General features: G+C 47.9%; 1 protein-coding gene across 4 annotated transcripts; it reads left to right on the top strand.

Annotated features, from left to right (window-relative positions):
* Positions 1–1,994: 1,994 nt before the first annotated feature.
* On the top strand, positions 1,995–18,672 carry LOC103307080 (uncharacterized). 4 transcript variants are annotated; one of them, XR_010591804.1, is made up of 3 exons: positions 4,355–4,649; positions 15,393–17,480; positions 17,688–18,672. XR_010591804.1 is itself a non-coding variant. In XM_042847961.2 (2 exons), exon 2 carries the CDS (start codon positions 15,402–15,404, stop codon positions 16,788–16,790), a length of 1,389 nt encoding a protein of 462 aa, XP_042703895.2. In that variant the 5' UTR covers positions 1,995–2,104; positions 15,393–15,401; the 3' UTR covers positions 16,791–18,672. The 4 variants fall into 4 exon arrangements, 3 of the variants coding, with proteins under 3 accessions (XP_042703895.2, XP_023969392.2, XP_008175417.2); XM_042847961.2 differs by lacking the exon at positions 4,355–4,649 and adding an exon at positions 1,995–2,104 and having other exon boundaries at positions 15,393–18,672; XM_024113624.3 differs by having other exon boundaries at positions 4,353–4,645; positions 15,393–18,672.
* The last annotated feature ends 2,094 nt before the right edge of the window (positions 18,673–20,766 follow it).

Genomic DNA, 20,766 nt, shown 5'->3' with positions numbered 1-20,766 from the left:
AGGTGATAGCTAGAGGATTTCTCATGACTGCAACCCCCTTTATTCTGTTTCACACCCTTATATAGCTTTGCACAAGGCAGAAATCCTTTGTCCCTCTCTGGGTCCCCCTCCCCCTTCTAAATGGAAAAACCACCAGGTTAAAGGGGGATTCCAGTTCAGGTGACATGGTCACATATCACTGTCAGACTTCAAGCCTTCATTCCTCCCAGCCTGACTCACAGGAAGGCTTGCAAGCAAACAGAGCCAATTGTCCTGGTTGAGGGGAGCCATCAAGATTCCAAACCACCATTAATGGCCCCACTTTGCATAATTACAATAGGCCCTCAGAGTTATTTCATATTTCTAGTTTCAGATACAAGAATATACATACAATAGGATGACCACATTCAGTAGATTATAAGCTTTGTAATGATACCTTACAAGAGACCTTTTGCATGAAGCATATTCTAGTTACATTATATTCACACTCATTAGCAGATTTGTGCAGTCACATGAGTGATTAAACACAAACATTTTAATTGAGATTACTTTTTTTAATTGCTTGACAGCCCTAATTATTATTATTATTTTGGAGAAATGTAATCTGAATGTCAGAATATTCAGAAGTGCTGAAATTTTCTAAAAGAAAAAATTACATATGCCTATGCTCACTTGAATGGATGGGGTAATTTGGGGTGCAAGACTGGGTGGTAATGGGGAAGGGGAGTTTGGATCTGCAGCAAGGGATAGGGATAAATGGGACATGCAACAAGGTGCATGCCCTGACCCTAACCTCATGGATTCATAGGACTGAGCTAGTTCTGAGAACTTTGCTACATGTTGCCTGGTGCGATGCCTTCACCTGTGGCCCCTCTGGCTGGTGCAACGGTCCTTAGAGACTAAGGGTGAGAGATGAATGGGACTGAGTGGTAGGGGAGGGAAGAGGGTGTGTTCAGTTAAGAGTGAGGGGTAAGGTAGGGATTGGGGAGAGCGGGAGGGAAGAAGACTGGGGAGGTTGGAGATGAGGGTTAGCAAGGAAGCTGGGGGTTTATGGTTTGGGGCATGTCAGTCTTGAATTCATAGGGTATCCAAGCCCTTCTCCTGCCCCTAGAAAACACAAACTTAAACATCTGAAATCCAGGGAATGAATAATTAAGATACAAATCACCACTTGGGGGCACGGGGAGATGCTAGCCAGAGTGTGGGGCAGGAGCCTGGTTTGCAGGAGCGGCAGACTCAGCCTGAGTCCCAGCTGGAGGTGGGAAGTAGGAGTCAGGGGTCCATCGCTGTGTAAACAGACAAAGTAACACACAGCCTTCGGCGACCGTCAGTGTGCAGGAGGTCAGACTAGATGATCATGATTTTCCTGTCTGACCTTAAAGTCTAGGAGTCTATGTTGACTCTTCATAAGATGGTGGGGCCTTTGAAAAAAAATGTCAAATATCAATTTGTGTGAGGAGCCTCTCGATTCTAGTTCCAGTGGAGACATAAAAAGCTATGATTCAGAATAGCATAGCTGTCATTACTATATTTGTTTGCAGTGTTGTACGTGTGTTGGTCGCAGGATAGGACCGAGACAATACAAGTGAGGTAATATTTTATTAGACCAACTTTAGCTGGTGGAAGGGACAAGCTTTCAAACTTTGTAGAGCTCATCAGAAAAGTTCAGTGACGCATCAAAGCTTGTCCCTTCCACCAACTAAAGTTGGTCCAGTAAAAGATATTACCTCACTTGTATTGTCTCTGTACTAGATGTGTTAACCTAATGCCCGATTAGTATCCCTGCTCTACCAATAGAATGAAGCTACCAGCTATAGAGATGTGGATACTGTAAAACACAAATGAGGGCCCTCCTTCAGCCGTGGTTACCTGAGCTACCCACCAGGTCATTTGCATAAGAACTCCCATATGGAGCTACCAGCTATACAGATTTGGATACTGTAAAACACAAATGAGGGCCGTCCTTCAGCCATGGTTACCTGAGCTAGCCACCAGGTCATTTGCATAAGAACTCCCATATATTGAGGTCCCATTTTGCCAGCAATTCACCAGCACTGGAGATTCAGTCTGACTGAGAGGCATCACAAGTTGACAAAAATCCAGGAAACTTTTCCATCATAAAAAGGTGAGTCCCTCCTGTCACTGGGAGTTGGTAAGGCAGAAGAAAGAGCAAAACAGCTTGTAGGGTGGTATTTATCAATCCACACCAGCTGGGGATCTGATCCTGCATTGGGAGGAAAGGGTTGCTCCATTGGATTCAATGGGGTCAGATCCCCAACCGTGTGGCCAAAAGGGCTAATGTGATCTTTGTATATATAAGCAGGGGAAGTCTCAAGTAGGAGTGGAGAGGTTCTATTACCTCTGTATTTGGTACTAGTGCAACAGCTGCTGGAATCCTGTGTCCAGTTCTGGAAGGATGTTGATAAATTGGAGACTGTCAGAGAAGAGCAATGAGAATGGCTAAAGGATTACAAAACATGCTGTATAGTGGGAGAGATTCAAGGAGTTCAATCTCCTTAGGTTAACAAAGTGAAGATTAAGGGGTGACTTGATCACAGTCTATAAGTATCTACATGGGAACAAATATTTGACAGTTGGCTCTTCAATCTAGCAGACAAAGATATCCAGCACATTAACCTGAAGTAGTGGGATTGGTTTATTCCTATTTGCAGATCAACTTTGAGGTTCTTAATAAATGCACAAAAATTGGTGGAAAAATTTAAATCAAAGGATTTCCCAGCACTGAACCTTGAACTGCCATGCTCTGACTTAAACCATAAAACACTTCTTCCCCCCTCCCCATCCTTTGTCATATCTTGATACATTTCTCCACAGCTTTTGTGAAGGTTTAGTATATTTCTGTATGCATCTCTATCAAAATATAAACTTTGTTTTGTGAGCATCCTTTTGATTGCAAGGATGCCCTAACCCTTCCTTGTGGGTTTTTTGGCTCCATTTTGCCCTGTCTGACAAAGCTTTGTCCTTGTCTCTGTGGGTCCTGCATTTCCTGACAGATTTCACTAGCCTCAGAGGCTCATTGTGACCCTCCACTTAACCCTTCCGTCTCTAGAGAGGAGAGCCATTTTCATTATAAGCCAGCCAGGGAGATGAGGAGAAGCTATCCTCCCTTGCACCATCTTGGTTATCTCCCACTCTCAGTGATTAATCAGTGGGGTAAAGGGGGGGGAAAGCCCAGGCCCACCCTCTACTCTGGGCTCCAGCCCAGGGACCCTAATAGTATCTGCTATCGTAACTGACCTTTTAGGAACAGAGCACATACAATTCCCTGGGCTACTTCCCCACAGCAGCCCCCATTTCCTCAACTCCACTTCACCCTTACCTCAGGGCCACCTTCCTTGTACCTGATATGGTGTATCCCACGCAGTCTCTCCAACACCACAACTTCTCACAGCTCCTGATATGCACCCACCTGACTAACTGGGAGGCTTTTAACTAGTTTCAGCCAGCCCCTGATTGGCTTCAGGTGTCCCAATCAACCTAGCATCCTCCCTGCCTTCTGGAAAGCTCTTAATTGGCCCCAGGTGTCTTAATTGACCTGGAGCAGCTGCCATTTATTTATCCTGGCACCAGGGATTTGTTTAACCTGGGGCTAATATATCTATCAGGTGGGTGGTAGCCCAGCAACAGATCACTTGACCAGGGACTTTGATCACCTGATGTTTTGATGGTGGGACAGAGGGGACAGAAAATTCTAAAAGCACAAGTTCTGCTCTGTGTAACTCTCTCATCAACCAATACAAAAGAGCAAGACTGGGCAGGAGGAAGGAAGAGAGAGCGGTCTTGGGATCTTGAAGACCCTGACCAAAATCCAAACAATGCTCATCATTAGTGAGGAAACTGGAGGAGGGAATATCATGTGGGTGTTTTATTATTTTGTTTAGAACAATGTAACTCTTATGGCTTATCAGAGCGATGGGATGATTCACAGGATTGGAATGTTAAACTGAACAGTTATAACTTGTTGAGGAAGGATCAAATGGGCAAAAGGGGAATGGGAGTGGCACTCTGAAAAATGACATTACCTCTGTGACACTGTATGGAATCTGGGGAACACTTTAGGATATTATGAATACCAATATTGTAAAATTGCAAGGAATCTGACAGATCTCCTGTGTAAGATATCTGTGGAAATGTTATGATTTGCCAAATATGCGGATCTTCTTTATATGTTTGTATCATCTTTGTATTATGAGTTATAGATATGTAGGGTATATCTGTATTTCAAACTTGTGCTGTGCATCTGGGTGACATCCCCAGACAGATTAGCATCAGCACTGCCTAGCCTGCTTGATGGCCCATCAAGGGACCTCAGCTATAAAAGGAACCCAGTGAAAGGGATACACCTTATGACTCAGCAAGGCATGCAGGGGCATGCCTATGAACAGAACTCTAAGGCTTCATGTGATGAGCAGCTTGTGTTTGGAACAAAGGAAATATACAAGCTGCATGGCAAAAGACTGTAAAAGGCAGCTGCAACTTCTCCATTTTGTCTTCAGTCCTGCTTCTTACCTCTGGAATAACCTTTCTACAAAGCTCTGAGCAAAGGACTGAATGACCCATCCAAGCTGTGGATGTGTTCCAGAGGGACTTTCAAGCCAGGAAACTCACCGATACTGCTAGGAACCTGATAGACTTTGAAGTCTTTGTATGTATGTGACTGTTTTACCTTTAAATATTTCTCTTCTTGTTCTTTCTTTCCTTTTTAATAAACCTTTAGTTTTAGACACTAAAGAATAGGCTGGCAGCACGGTATTTTGGGTAAGATCCAAACCTATACTTACCTGGTAATGTGGCTGACCCTTTGGGGTCAGAAGAACATTTTGTATATGTGAGCAGAATTTTTTAAATAACTTCTCACTGTGCTGGACCTATGTGTGATTGGGAGCCGGAGAACTGGAACGCAATAAAGGGGGCTGTGTGATTTCTTTTTTTGCTTCTTGATAACCAGTATGGGGGATCAGAAGCACAGTGCGTGACTGGTTGGGGAATTTAACTTCAGTGTTACCCACCAGTCTTGGGAGTGTGATACAAAAAGGGCAGGGAGCCAGTGGGAGAGTGGTCCTGTTGGGATCCTGGAAGTGGGTGGGTGGAAGCCTGCCCAGTACTAAAGGGCCTCTCCCAGCCTACGGGGAGGATCCACAAAGCCCGGGATCTCAGTTAATTACGGGGGACAACTAAAGATATAACAGGGACAGGAGTGAGGTCACAGGGCTAAACGAAGGGAACCTGACAGGGACACCGAGCAGAGGACCCCGGACAGCGCCCACTGCTCCTCAAAGTGAGAGAGTGGTCCTTTTGAGTGCCGGGACGTGGGCAGGTGTTAGCTCGCTCACTGCTAAAAGCCCCTCCCTCAGCCTAGGGAGGCTCTACTAAACTCAGAACCCAAGCAAGTTGGGGGGGGGGGGGGAACACCGAGCAGAGAACCCTGGATAGCGCCCATTGCGCCTCGAAGAAGGAGAGTGGTCCTTTTGAGCACCGGGATGCAGGCGAGCGCTAGCTCGCCCACTGCTGAAAGCCCCTCCTCCAGCCTAGGGAGGGGCTACTAAACCCGGAACTCAACTGAGGTCGGGGGACAACAAAGGCAATAACAGGAACAAGCGTGAGGGTCAAAGGGCCAAAACTAGGGAACGAGAGGGGGACACTGAGCAGAGAACCCCAGACAGTGCCCATTGTGCCTGGAAGCAGGACAGTTGTCCTTTTGAGAAGCAGGAGAGTGGTTGAGGGGAGATATATAAGCCCTAGGCTAATTAAGGCATGGTTCCCCGTAGAGTAGGGAGGGCTGCTATAGGTTAATTGGAGCACCCTGTAGTCAATTAAGGGCCTGTCAGGAACCTAATAAAACCTTGTTTCAGGCAGACAGGATGTGCGACGAAGGAGAAAGGACTGGAATTTGGAGTTGTATTGCTGACAATTGAAAGACCGGAGAACCAGAGGAAGGGAGACCCTGCCCCAGCAGGGAAGGGAGACTCCCTCCCCCAGTGTAAAGGGCTGAGGCTTTCCCTACCCAAGGGAAAGAGGGGAAGAAACCTGCAGGGGTTGAGAGGGGCTGGGGCTCAGCGTGAGGAGCAAACCCAGACCCTCCCCCCCCTTCCCTCCTCTACCACCTTCCCAGGCCACTAGCGAGGCCCTTGGTGCCTCAAGAGTAGGGGCCAGGGATGGCAGCCTAGTCTCCCCGCCTAGAAAAGTGCAGGACCCATCATGCCAACATCGGTCATTTTGTCACATGTGGTGTCAGAAGTGGGATTTCCATGCCTTGAATGTAACCCAGGGTGGGGCATGACCACCCTGTCCCCAAGATGGAGGACGTGGTCAAAGCACTGGTGCAAGCCACTTCCACCCAGCAGGAGGCGACCCAGATCCAGGCAACTGCACCATGCAGCTATGTGACAGGGTCAGTAGCTCACCGCTGCGGCGTCCCCTCCTGGTCGTCTCGGGGAATTAGTTTGAGCCAGTAGAGCGCCCTCTTTGGGTGGCGTCCCGCCTGTCTCGCCTTCGTTGGGTGCACGGGCTTGCGCTGCTCTCAACGTACGGTGTCCTCTTCCGGAGCACTGTCCTCCAACAGTGTCCCTTTGTCCATTCACACCCCCTTCCGGGGGGGGGGGGCAGGTAAACAACAGCCCCACACCTTCGAGCCTGATCCTCACAGTCCAGGACCTGGCGTAGTTCTGGCTGGCCGCTCCCTGCAGCTTGTGGCTGTGCGTAGGGCACCACAGCAAACAAAGGGGGGGAAAAAAGGAAGGGGGGGGGGGAAAGACTCAGGCCCACCCACTATTCTGAGTCCCGGTCCAGAGGCCCTCGGATGACAGTTTCGCTGTCTTTCTTCTCCTTCCTCCTCTGACTATCCCTCTGGACCATTTCCCCAACAGCCCTTCTCTACGTTAGGCCTCCTCCTCCCAGGCCTGCCGCCTGTCAGGCTCTGGAGTAGGGCCTTCTCCCACTCTCTCAGGCTGGCCTGCCCTGCGCTGTCCGTGGTGCTGGCTTCCCAGCTCTGGAGACAAACCTTCCCCCTGAAGGCCTGGGACAGACTGACTGCTCCTGCTCTGGGCAGTCTTTTATATGGCTAAGCCGGGCCCTGATTGGCGGGCCCCAATCTGCCTTCTGATTGGCTCCCAGTAAGCCCTTTCCTGATTGGCCGCGCGTCTACGCAGGCGCCTAGACCTGCCACAGCCCACTCTCTCTGGGTGAGGGACAGTTGCCCCACCACAAGCTACAGCAAGAGACCAATCCCTGCTGATGACCCAGACCACCCAAGATCGGGCCATGCTGCAGGAACTAGTGAACCAGGTGAAGACCCTTAGGGAGCTAAGCTGCGGGTATGATGGGACATGGACCATATGGGCCAGCTACTGTCTGCAGAAAATGACACAGGAGGATGATGTGGAGGCATAACTCCTGGCCTTCGAGAGGACAGCCCTGCAGGCGGTCTGGTCCCAAGACCAGTGGTCGGGCATCCTCGTGCCATTTTTTGTGCGGGGAGGCCTAGAAGGCCTACTATTATATGACTGCAGAGGAGGTGGCAGATTACCCCCACAACTGAATGCGGAGATCCTGCCCAGGTCCAGGGTAACAATGGCCTTGCGAGCCCAGAGGTTCCATGAATGACAGTATTTTGGAGACAGGACACTGCGGTCTCAACTGTTTGACCTAGCCTGGAAGTGGTTACGCCCGGAGGCCCTCAGCTCTGAGGAAATGATGGCGCTCCTGGTACTGGACCGCTATACGAGGGGACTACCCTTGAGCCTCCAAGCCTGGGTAGGTCAGAATGACTCCTCCACCTATAACGAACTGGTCACCCTCGTGGAGAGACAACTGGCAGCCCGTGAACTGTTCGAAACCCCGGGAGGTGAAACACCACGTTCCAGGAAGCCAGTCCCAATCCCGAGGCCTCAGATCATTGAGAACTCCAGGAAAGCCACAGCTGGAAGAAAAGGCTCCAAGAAGCAGCCCGAGGCCCTGAAGGGACCTGGGTTCCGGCGGGAGAGGACTGGGGGAGCGGTCCAGAAAGCCCAAGAAAGAGGGCAATCTCCAGGATGAAATATCATTGTTACAAGTGTGGGGAGTTGGGGCATATAGCAGCTCAGTGCCCCAACAGGGAGGAGTCCATGCAATGTAATCTGGGGGATCATGGGGACCAATGTGGCCTAATCAGCCTGGTGGGCATCATGATGGCCCCACATGAGTACACCAGGCCAGTAAAGATGAACGGCATCCAGACCATAGCTTTGGTGGACTCTGGGAGTGATGTCACATTGGTCTCAGGGACGTTAGTGGGGCAACACAAACTGAGCCGGGCCAAGAGCCCCAGAGTGATGTGTGTCCATGGCACAGTAAATTTCTACCCCACAATCCCAATATGGATTGAGATCCAGGGGAACACTACCAACATGACTGCAGGGATGGTCCCCAAGCTCCCCTACCTGGTCTTAATTGGCAGGGACTTTCCCAGGTTCGAGAGCCTACTCCCCCTCCCCCATCGAGTGAGGGGAGTGTAGTAAACCCCAGGCAGAGATCGAGGCACCCATGGGTGGCCCTGCCCCAATTTTTGCTGCGTTTTCCCCAGAGTTCTTTTCACCCCCCGAGAAGTCTTGGAAATCTAGTCTTGAAAGAAGGGCAGATAAAAGATTAGGAACCAGGATTTCGGCAGCAAGCCAGAGAGCTACCCTGGTTGGGAGGCGGCCCCATCAGGGAAACCACAAGGTAGCACGGACCAGTGGAGACCCAGAGATGGCCCCCAGCATGAGCGGGAGCACCCTAAGAGAGGGAGGGGAGACTGATCCAATAGAATCAGGTCAGATCAGTCCCGAACGCGAGTGTTTTGGGCAGGACCAAGCCTATGACCCACTGTATGCGAACGTGAGGGAGGAGGTAGTAGAAGTAAATGGCATGCCAGTAGAAGAGCTGAGAAAGGAAACAAAGGAAATCAGCTGTGACACCAGCTAATCAAACAACATGTGCACAAACCTCTTAGGACACCAAAAATCCAACCCTGTTCTTAAAAAAGGTAAATTTTATTAAAAAAAGAAAGAAAGAAAATACATCTGGAACTTAGGATTTTGCTAGATTTTAAAAGCGCAATTCCAAAAATCAAGCACCCAAGAGAGCTTTCTTGGGGGTTCAGCTTAAAGGTTACAAGCAAACAAAAGCAACTGGAGTTAGCACGAAGGAGATCCACAAGCCAAAATAAGAAATAAACCTGATAGCGTCTAACTAAACATTCCCTGTCCAAATTATTTCTTCTAGGTATAGAAAATACTTTTTTATACCTGGTTCAAACCTTACACAACATTCCTGCTTATAGCATTGTTGCTCCATCCCTGCAGCCCAGAGAACAACAGACAAAGGGAAAGTTTCTTTCCCAAATTTAAAAATTCTAGCCTTCCCAATGGCTCTTTTGGTCAGATACCCACTCCTTTTCTTTTACCTGTGGGCTTGTTAACCCTTTAAAGGTAAAGCAAGCAGCGAACAGACACAAAGAGGGATTTTACAGCTAACTGGCTGGGTGTCCATAAGGGAGCTCCTCCCCCCCTTCAATTATCACAAGGGCAGGTAAGGATCTCCACTGAATTAGTCCCAGAACAACGAACAGAGGTCGTCGAGATGATCCAATGGAACCAAGACATTTTCTCCACACAACCAGGCTGTACGACGCTGATCCAACACATCATCACCTATCCAGGAGCAAGAGTGACAATAAAACCATATCACATACCAGAGGCAAACAGAAAAGAAATTAGGGCAGAAGTAAAGAAGATGCTGGAACTCGGGGTGATTGAGGAATCTCACAGCCAGTGGTCCAGCCATATTTTCTTGGCACCCTGAGCTTTTGTAATGACTTCCATAAGTTAAACGAGGTATCCCAATTTGATGCCTACCCGATACCACATATTGATGAGCTGGTGGATCAGTTAGGCAAGGCCCAATACTTGACCACCTTGGACTTGACAAAAGGCAACTGGCAGATCCCCCCTGGCTGAGAAGGCCAAGGAAAAAAACCATTTCTCTACACCTGCTGGTGTCTTCCAATATACCATCCTCCCTTTCGGGCTCCATGGGGCCCCCATAACTTTCCAACGATTGATGGACAGATTACTTGGACGCCATGCCAAATACGCTGCCGCCTATTTAGATGATGTAGTAATCCATAGCCCTGCCTGGGAGATGCACCTGGGGAAAGTGGAAGCAGTACTAGATGCTCTTAGGCTGGCCTCATCCCTAATCCATCCAAATGTGCAATAGAGCGAGCCAAGGCCCGATACCTCAGGTATGTAGTTGGAAGGGGCCTGGTGAAACCCCAATGGAACAAAGTGGAGGCAATACAGGAATGGCCCCGACCGATCCGCAAGAAGCAAGTCTGAGCATTCTTATGGATAGCGGGGTACTATTGCCGGTTCATCCCTCATTTCTCCGCGAGGGCAGTGCCTCTGACGGACCTGATAAGAGCTCAGGCCCCAAAGACAGTTAAGTGGACCAAGGTGGTGGAAAAAGTTTTCACAGACCTGAGGACGGCCCTTTGCAGTCGTCCAGTGCTCATAGCCCCAGATTATTCATTCTACAAACAGATGCCTCAGAGTAGGACTTGGGGCCGTCCTTTCACAGATGGTGGGGGATGAGGAGCACCCAATCCTTTACCTCAGCTGGAAGCTCCTGCCCAGGGAGCAATGGTACACTGCAGTAGAAAAGTAATGCCTAGCGATTAAATGGGCCATGGAGATTTTATGGTACTACCTACTTGGGAGGCAGTTGACCCTTGTGACAGACCACACCCCACTCCAATGGATGCACACAAACAAGAAGAGGAATGCATGAGTGACTAGATGGTTCCTATCTCTACAACCTTTCCACTTCTGGTTACAGCATAGAGCTGGAAGCCAACATGGCAACGCAGATGGCCTGTCACAACAACACTGTCTTTCATCCCAAGTAGCCAAACCCCATGGTGTTGAGTGGAGGGGGAGGGGATATGTGATACAGCAGGGCCAGGGAGCAGTGGGAGAGTGGTAGAGGGGAGATATATAAACCATAGGCTAATTAAGGCGTGGTTACCTGTTGTGACAAAGTTCCTCCTCTACCTTGGTGGGTCCTGAGCTTATTAGCAGATTTGCTCGCCTCACAGATTCACCATGTGGGTCAGGTAACAGCCCAGAGACCTTCCCCTCTGGTAGAAGCCACAGTCCAGGTCAATTCCTCCTGTGTCTGATCAGGAGTTGGGAGGTTTGGGGGGAACCCAGGCCCACCCTCTACTCCGGGTTCCAGCCCAGGGCCCTGTGGACTGCAGCTGTCTAGAGTGCCTGCTGGTACAGCTGCGCAACGGCTACAACTCCCTGGGCTACTTCCCCATGGTCTCCTCCAAACACCTTCTTTACCCTCACCACAGGACCTTTCTCCTGGTGTTTGATAATGCTTTACTCCCCAGTCTTCCAGCAATATGTCTTCTCACTCTCAGCTCCTTGCTCCCAGCTCCTCGCATGCACGCCACAAACTGAAGTGAGGTCCTTTTTAAACTCAGGTGCCCTGATTAGCTAGCCTGTCCTAATTGATTCTAGCAGTTTCTTAATTGGTTCCAGGTGCCTTAATTATTCTGCCTGTCTTAACTGGTTCTAGCAGGTTCCTGATTACACTAGTGCAGCCCCTGCTCTGGTCACTCAGGGAATGGAAAACTACTCATCCAGTGACCAGTATATTTGCCCTCTACCAGACTCCTGTACCCCACTCGTCTGGGTCTGTCACACTGTAGACTAGGGAGGGCTGCTTCAGGTTAATTGGAGCACCTGTAGTCAATTAAAACCCCTACTTCAGGCAGATAGAGTGTGTGAGAAAAGAAAGAGGACTGAAGTTTGGAGGTGTGTTGCTGACAACTGAAAGACCAGAGTACTGGAGGAAGGTGTAGCTGGATGCCCCCCCACCGCCCGCCATTTGCTCTTTCAAGTGTAGTCTGCACAGTTTCCTGCTATGCCGTTACAAAGCCACGGGCAGCGGAAAGTCCCCAATGATATTAGATGCTTGCTTAAAGCTGCATTGCTCTATATAATCAATTGTATTCATGCTTATGAATATGTAATAGATTAATGTAAGGATGAGTGAGATAGTGTGAATGAGTAACAGCTAATGGCAAACCAAAGAGGCAAATATCGCCTTTTATGGAACCATGGTGTTATCTTGGTGAAGGTATAAATCTCGAGACAGTCAGTCAGGTCAGGGGTACCAACAAGGAAATGTAATAGCATGCTAAACTCGGGACTGGATCAGAAGCAGTAGACCGCGGATCTGAAGAGACTTCAGGGACTCTCATCTCCTCGCGGCCGATCTCCGGGCAGCTGTCGCCTGGCCAGCCTCAGCCACCTGCAAATCAATCTATGCCCATGCCTGCAGCCTGCCAGCATGAATGTGATGTGTGTGTGAGTATACCCGTATAAAACAAGTTTTTCTCAACGCCAATAAATAAACCTCAGTGCTGTTCTTATTCCACCTTTGGACTCATTCCTTGGCTGGTCCCATGGACAGGTATCAGAAGGGAGACCCCGCCCCAGCAGGGCAGGGAGGTTCCCTCCCTAAGTGTCAAGGACCGAGGGTAACCCTACCCAAGGGGGAAGAGGGTAAGAAACCTGCAGGGGTTGAGAGGGGCTGGGCTCAGAGTGAGAAGCAAACCCAGACCCCTTCCCCCCTTCCCTCCTCTACCACCGTCCCAGGCCTCAGAGGTGTCCGGGATGGATGGCAGCTCCACCTCCTTGATGACCTGGGAGTTCTATGGCACTGAACTCAACAGGCTGCCTTGCGGGGCCGAAGGTGACGGTGCCATCTCTGCAGACTTCGGCACTAGGTGCTCCTCACATGGATGCGCCCCATAGGCTGTCTCCAGAGGGGTGGGCCTCTGTGAAGGAGAGCTGCTCCTCCCTTGCTTCCAGTGCCACTTCTGTACCGGGGAGTGGGAGCGGTGCTGGGTCGATCCCGCCGGTTTCGGCGCCGGGGAGCGGCAGTGCCGCGGGTCTCTGCCAGAGTCCTTCCATGGTGCTGCTTCCACCACTGTCACCGGGGCGCTACACACCAAAGAACTCGTTGCCAGGTCCTGCCGCACCGGCGGAGGCTGAGGTCTAAGTGCTTCCTTCATAAGGAGCCGCTTGAGGCAAAAGTCTTGCTCCTTTTTGGTTCTGGGGAAAAACGCTTTACAAATCCTCCACCGATCGACTTGGTGAGCCTCCCCCAGACACATAAGACAAGCGTCATGGGGGTCATCTGTTGGCATGGGCTTGAAGCAGGACTTGCAGGGCTTGAACCCCTGGGACTTGGGCATGTAAGCCCTCCCAAGGAAACACGGTCGGGACAGAAGGTAAACGCCCCAGCCCAACTGCTAACTACTAATACTAACTAAAAATTAAACTAAATAAAATGAATAAAGAACAACAAACAAACAAGGCTAGGGAAACACGGTAGAACTTGCTGAGCAAGATGCCACAGTTCCAATGACCATTACTGGCGCTAAGAAGGAACTGAGGAGGTGTCGGGTCGACAGGGTCATATATTGAGTGCCATGAAGGCTCTACTCCAGGGGGCTACACAGCCGACCCGACGGGTGCTGCTAGGGGAAAAACTTTCCGACAACTGTGCACGCGGCTCACGCACACCTAATTGGAATCGATATGAGCAATCACTCAAAGAAGAACCCAAACAATTATAGGCCTCTCAATCTGACATTGATCTGGGGCAAGATAGTGGAGTGGCTAATATGGGACTATATTAATAGAGAATTAAAGGAGAGTAATATAATTAATGCCAATCAACATGGGTTTATGGAAAATAGATCCTATCACACTAACTTGATATCTCTTTTTGATGAGAATACAAATTTGGTTGAGAAAGGTAATAGTGTGGATGTAATAGACTTCTGTAAGGCGTTTGACTTGGTACTGCACAACATTTTGATTAAGAAACTATAATGAAATAAAATTAATATGGTGCATATTAAATGAATTACAAACTGGCTAACTGATAGGTCTTAAAATCTAACTGAAATGGGAATCATTATCAAGTGGGTGTGTTTCCAGTGGGGTCCCACAGGGATTGGTTCTTGGCCCTCTACTCTGTTTAACATTTTTATCAATGACCTGGAAGAAAGCATAAAATCATCACTGATGACATTTGCAAATGATACAAAAATTGGGAGAGTGGAAAATAATGAAGAGGACCGATCATTGATACAAACGGATGTTGAGGGCTTGGTAAGCTGGGTTCAAGCAAAGAATATGTGGTTTAATATAGAAAAATGTAAATGTGTACCTCTAAAAATAAACAAATGTAGGCCATATTTGTAGGATGGAAGACTCTACCCTGGGAAGCAGTGACTCTGAAAAAGATTTAGAAGTCATGGTGGATAATCAGATGGCCATGAGCTCCCAGTGTGAAGCTGTGGCCAAAAGGGCTAGTGCAATCCTTGAATGCATAAACAGGGATATCTAGTGTTGGAGTGGACAGGATATTTTACCTCTATAGTTGGCACTGGTGCATCCCTGCTGGAATAGTGTCCAATTTTGGGGTCCACAATTCAGTAAGGATGTTGCTAAATTGGAGAGGGTTTAAAAGGTAGCCATGAGAATGATTAAAGGATTAGAAAACATACCTCACAGTGATAGAGTCAAGGAGCTCTATCTGTTTAGCTTCAAAAGAGAAGGTTAAGGGTTGACTTGATCACAGTCTATAGGTAACTACATAGGGAACAAATGTTAGATAATGGGCTCTTTAAGTCTAGCAGAAGTCTAACATGATACTGTGGCTGGAAGTTAAAGCTAGACAAATTCAGACTGGAAATAAGGCGTAAAATTTTTCAAAGGGAAAGGAATTAACCACTTGAAAAATTACTAAAGCTCGCAATGGATTCTCCAACATGGCAATTTTTAAATAAAGATTAGATGTTTTTCTAAAAGTTCTGCCCTATAAATTACTCAGGAAGTTTTATGGCCTTGGTCAGACTAGATGATCACAATGGTCCCTCTACCCTTGGAATCTATGAAAATGTGTTTGGTTTAGTAGCCCTTCTCCAAAATCTGTGAGTTACTTGTTTCAAACTGTCACATGTCCATGAAGGGTTAAACTGTAGACTGAGAGTCCCCAAGAGCTCTGGGGAGGTCATGCCTAAGCTACTAGGGAGACTTGGGGGTTAGCACTGGTTTTGGAACCTAGGGCTGCTGGATTATGGGGTCCCAGTTCCTAGAAGTCATATCAGCAGAGTCTGTATGCCAGATGTAGACCTGAGAGGCCAGAGACCATGCCTGGACATGGCTCGGACTCAGTTGACTTAGAAGCATGCAGGATCCACTCTCTGGATCCAAACAGTGAAGTCTTGTGAGTGTGCAGTGGGGGGGATCTCAACCAGGTCTGTGATATCTTTCTGTGTTTTATAGGGCTAGACAATGGCGGCAGCAGCAGAAGGTCAATTTCAGGCCATAACCAAAGCCATGGTAAGCATCACAGAAGCGGACAAAGTGAGGAAAGAGGCTGAGCTGCTGTTGAAGTCTGAAGCCAAATGGGAGGAGATCTTCATGCCAGCCCCCATCTCCATTGCCATCCTGGGGGAACTAGTACTCATCTCCATGAGGCAGAAAGATGATGTCTCCATCAATAAGAACCGCTCTACAGATGGGTTTAAAGCAATCGAACACCCAGAATCCTTCAGGGCTTGCTTGCGCCAAGTAAGTGAAAGAGCATGGGAGGCCTTCAATGAGGTCAACATGCAGCCGATCTGCTGGCATTCAAAGTATGTCTCAGAGCAGATGACAAACATCATGCAGGGCTTCTTCCAAAATACTCAAGTGGAAAAGAACCAGCTCCAGACAAAGATAAAGAAAATTCAGGACAAAGCAGAGAAGTGCACAGAGTCAGCTCAGGCAATGCAGCAGGGCAAGTTTTTGGAGGTGATTTTCCTGGTCAAGGAACTCTTGCAGGCCTGTCAGAATGCCGAGTATGGTTATGAGAAGGACCTGGATGAGATGAGGATCAAGCTGAAGGAGGTGAAGATCAAGCAGGAGTCAGTCAGGAAGACTATGGAGGATGCTAAGTGGAAGCAAATGCAAGTGGAAGGGGAGACAAAGAAGGCCCTCAATGAGATTGAAGAAGCTCTGAACTTCAGTCTCACTTCATGTTATGACATAGGCTCAGATATGACTGATAAAACTGAGTGGATAAAAAAACAATTATCGAAAGTGGAGGAGAGTGGGGAGGCACTGAGGCAGTCCCACAAAGAGGATCACAGAAGCGTCAAGAAGATCATTGAACTGATGAAGGAGCAGACAGAAATCCTCTGTGAGATGAAGGAATATGAGATGAGAGGAAAAGATCTTGAGACAGCCAAGAAGATGGTGAACGAAGGGCAGAGTGCCCTGGGGAAGGTGGAGCAGCAGTGGGATAAGATGATGCAGTTCTTTCATATGATCTCCAACCTGATCCAATTCTGCTTCAACTGGCACATTCAGGAATGTTTAGCGTCTGTAGAAGGCATCCAGCAGATCACTCATGCATTCAATGCCTCCAATATAGCTCAGCTGGTGCACATGTTCTCCAAGATATTCACCCAAGTATGTGAGAAATATCTGATAAACCTAGTCAGCATCACAGAAAGAATCCTCACTATGGAACCTTCCAATCCCAGTTTTGACTCCGAGTGTGCTAAGATAGACAGTGGCTGTGCTAAGGCCCAGGAGGATATCTCCAACCTCGTGCTGGAGATGAAGAATGAGTTCAAGAGGAACTTAAATGCTGGGCTGGAGACCATCGAGAAGATGAAGGCCATGCAGCACCCATGAGCAAGGAGAAGCTGAAAGTGATTCATGGGGCCAACTGCAAAATAAAAATATTAGTATGAATATGATGTCTCAGTTAAGTCCCAGCTACTGGGCAAAGATCCACAATCAAGTGATTGAAAATTCCCACCCTTTTCCTTTGCTTTGTTTTCAGCTTGAATATCTCAACCAGCCACTCTCTCGAAGCTCACCTCAGAAAAGCTCCATTCAGCTCCACTTGGACCTTCTTGGGACACAAAAATGAAAGAAGCCCCACCAGGTTTCAACTCATCCAGGCCCATCAGGCACCAAGACAGAAAAGTTCTCTTCAGTCTATTTCCCCAGGGCTCTAGCTTTAAATGTCCCAAGTGATGAGACTCTCATCACACACACACACACACAATCAAAAGACCCTTCAAAGATATCACTCCTATTAAACACATAATGAAGAGTCTCGAATGGGCCCCACTGCAAGAAGTGGGTCTATGCAGATCCTGACACATTTTAGAGGAGGCATCAGCAGGAAGTAGTGGGAAATTTCATGGGAAGCAGAGGAAGCCATCAGCGGCTGGGACAAGGATGGATGATGAACATCTGGGGGAGAAAGAACTGGAGTACTTGTGGCACCTTAGAGACTAACAAATTTATTTGAATATTCTCACTGATCACTCTCGTTATAGTGTGTATGGTAATACCCATTGTTTCATATTCTCTGTGTATATATATACACCTCTACCCCAATGTAACGCTGTCCTCGGGAGCCAAAAAATCTTACCGCGTTATAGGTTAAACCGCGTTATATCGAACTTGCTTTGATCCGCTGGAGCGCGCAGCCTTGCCCCCCACCCCACCCTGGAGCGCTGCTTTACCGCGTTATATCTGAATTCGTGTTATATCGGGTCGCGTTATATTGGGGTAGAGGTGTATCTTCCTACTATATTTTCCACTGCGTACATCCGATGAAGTGGGTTATAGCCCACGAAAGCTTATGCTCAAATAAATGTGTTAGTCTCTAAGGTGCCACAAATACTCCTGTTCTTTTTGTGGATACAGACTAACACAGCTGCTACTCTGAAATCTGGGGGAGAGTATATCACGGGTGAACCCCATGTTCCTCCAAAGGGATAGGAGAAGCCAGAAACCCCAACCTTCTCTGATAGGGATGGAGACTGAAGAAACCTGAAACCAGAGTGCCCTGAGGGGAAACGGAGCTACTGCTGGGGAGCTTCCACCTGGGACACTGCCCTGTCAACTCAAGATCCATTGGCTTTCCAGTGAGTTTACAGTCTGGGGGTTGTTCATATGTTTCACTTGGTGTAACACTGTCCACCTTGTTACGGTGCTAGGGAGCCAGCAAGAACCAATCCCGTTAGGAATGCTGCTTTCAGTGAATAAAGAATTAACTCCACACCTACAGCACTGCAACCTCCTATGGTTTATCACCTGTCAGAGCAATTGGCTGGCCTCAGGCCAAGGAGAGAATCATTGGCCTGATCTTTCTTTTCCTTTATTTGCTGATTGCTATCTTTATGCATTGGCACATACAGCACATCAGTGACTGTAAAATAAACTGTTAGCGCTATCTGGTGAAAGCAAGAGATTCAGTCAGGAGTCCTGGTTTCTATCCCCAGGTCTGAGAGGGGAGTGGGGCCTAGTGGTTCGAGTAGGAGAGTTGGACTCAGGACTCCTGAGTTCCATTCCCGGGCCTGAGGGGAGATGGGTAGAACCGGCTGAGGCTGAGAGTCAGCTGTTCAGTACAGTCCCATCTGAAGTGCTGCTGACTCCCTGTTGCCGTATATTTGGGGAGCATGATTTGACTTTTATCTGGGATGCATTTCTGCTGCAATTCTTTCCTGTGACTCATTTAGTGGCTCTGATTCAATAAAGTTTCTGTGACTCCAATTAACCAAGGCTTCTGAATGTACTTCTGTCTACAACAGCTTAGTCAAAATTTAGAATCATAAAATATTGGGGTTGGAAGAGACCTCAGGAAGTCATCTAGTCCAACCCCCTGCTCAAAGCAGGACCACCCCCAACTAGATCATCCCACCCAGGGCTTTGTCAAGCCAGGCCTTAAAAACTTCTAAGGATGGAGATTCCACCACCTCCCTAGGTAACCCATTCCAGTGCTTCACCACCCTCCTAGTGAAAGAGTGTTTCCTAATATCCAACCTAGACCACCCCCCCCCCACTGCAACTTGAGACTATTACTCCTTGTTCTGTCATCTGATACCACTGAGAACAGCTGAGCTCCATCCTCTTTGGAACCCCCTTTCAGGTAGTTGAAGGCTGCTATCAAATCCCACCTCACTCTTCTCTTCTGCAGACTAAATAAGCCCAGTTCCTTCAGCCTCTCCTTGTAAGTCATGTGCCCCAGCCCCCTAATCATTTTCGTTGCCCTCCACTGGACTCTCTCCAATTTGTCCACATTCTTTCTCCCAAAACTGAGAGACTCTGCATCAAACACCAACATGTAGTCTCTATTCCATTCTATTAAGGTTTTTATACCATTCTCAACACCATAGTGATGACAGTGAGAAGCATGTGCAGTGGAGAGTCTTGTTTTGGTATTGTGATTTTTTAACATACCCGTTGCTCTGTGTTTACATTAGAGGACAAGATCAAAGAAATGCACCTTGTACTTAGAGCAGAAAGTGGTGCAGTTTGTGATGGCGCTTATTTCTTGGAGGAGTTCATCCTGGGCTCTTTGACTGCCAGGTCATAGCAATGCTGCTAGATACACCTACTGAAATTGACCTGTGACAGGTGCATCAGTTCTTAGTCTGTCCAGGGTAAATGCAGCCTGTTCTCCTCTGTTGAGTTTTTGTGCTCTCTTGTGATCACATCAGTTCATGCACCAGCTCAGCTTGTTTTTTATACCTGGGTGCTAGTTCAGTAGCCCCCACAGAGGCAGGGCAGGCTCCCCCAAACACACAATGTTACACCACAAAGGGAAATGGTGCAAGTTTGAAGCCAGTGGTCCCTAAACAAGAAAGGCCCCATCTTACATTACTCAAACCCTGGGGTGGTCAGTCCCCCAGGACCTAGGGCCAGATTGTAACCGGCATCCTGGGTGCAAGGGGAGAAGTGACTGGAGATCTAGAACAAACACAAGAGGTCAGGGATTAGCTTATATAGCTCATTTGAAATATTGCATACCCAAGAGACCTTATTAGAAAGTAGGGTTTAAGTGGTATCAAGTAATAACAGACAGGACATAGTAAATCACAAAGCAAAATAAAGCAAAAACATGCAAGTCTAAGCCTAATACATTAAGAAATTGATTACAGGTAATATCTCACCCTCAAAGATGTTCCAATAAGCGTCTTTCACAGACTAGACTCCTTCCTAGTCTGGGCCCAATCCTTTCCTTGTTAGTTCCAGAAGACATCTCATGTGGTAACCAGGGGTTTTCTCATGACTGGCCACCCCTTTGTCCTGCTCCAACCCCCTTTTATAGCTTTCGCACAAGGCGGGAGTCTTTTATCTGTGCTTGGTCCTCACCCCCGCCTCTCAATGGAAAAGTACAAGGATTAAGATGGATTCCAGTATCATGTGACATGGTCACATGTCTCAGAGACCTCATTCCCCATTACCTATGGGCTGGCCCACACCCGCACAAGAAGGCTTTCAGATAAATAAGGCCATTTACAATCAATTGTCTGAGTCAGTGGAAGCCATCAAGTTTCTAAACCACCATTAATGACCCACATTTTGCATAATTACAATAGGACCTCAGAGTTATACTTCATATTTCTAGCTTCAGATACAAGAATGATACATGCATACAAATAGGATGAATCTATTCAGTAGGTTATAACCTTTGTAATACCTTACAAGAGACCTTTTGCATAAAGCATATTCCAGTTACATCATATTGGGGGAGGGATAGCTCAGTGGTTTGAGCATTGGCTTACTAAACCCAGGGTTGTGAGTTCAATCCTTCAGGGGATCACTTAGGGATCTGGGGCAAAAATCAGTATTTGGTCCTGCCTAGTGA

Source organism: Chrysemys picta, chromosome 12 (genome assembly GCF_011386835.1).
Source record: "Chrysemys picta bellii isolate R12L10 chromosome 12, ASM1138683v2, whole genome shotgun sequence".
Classification (NCBI taxonomy): Eukaryota; Metazoa; Chordata; order Testudines; family Emydidae; genus Chrysemys; species Chrysemys picta.
The sequence above is the reverse complement of the archived record's forward strand: the minus strand, read 5'-3'. Positions and strand labels throughout refer to the sequence as shown.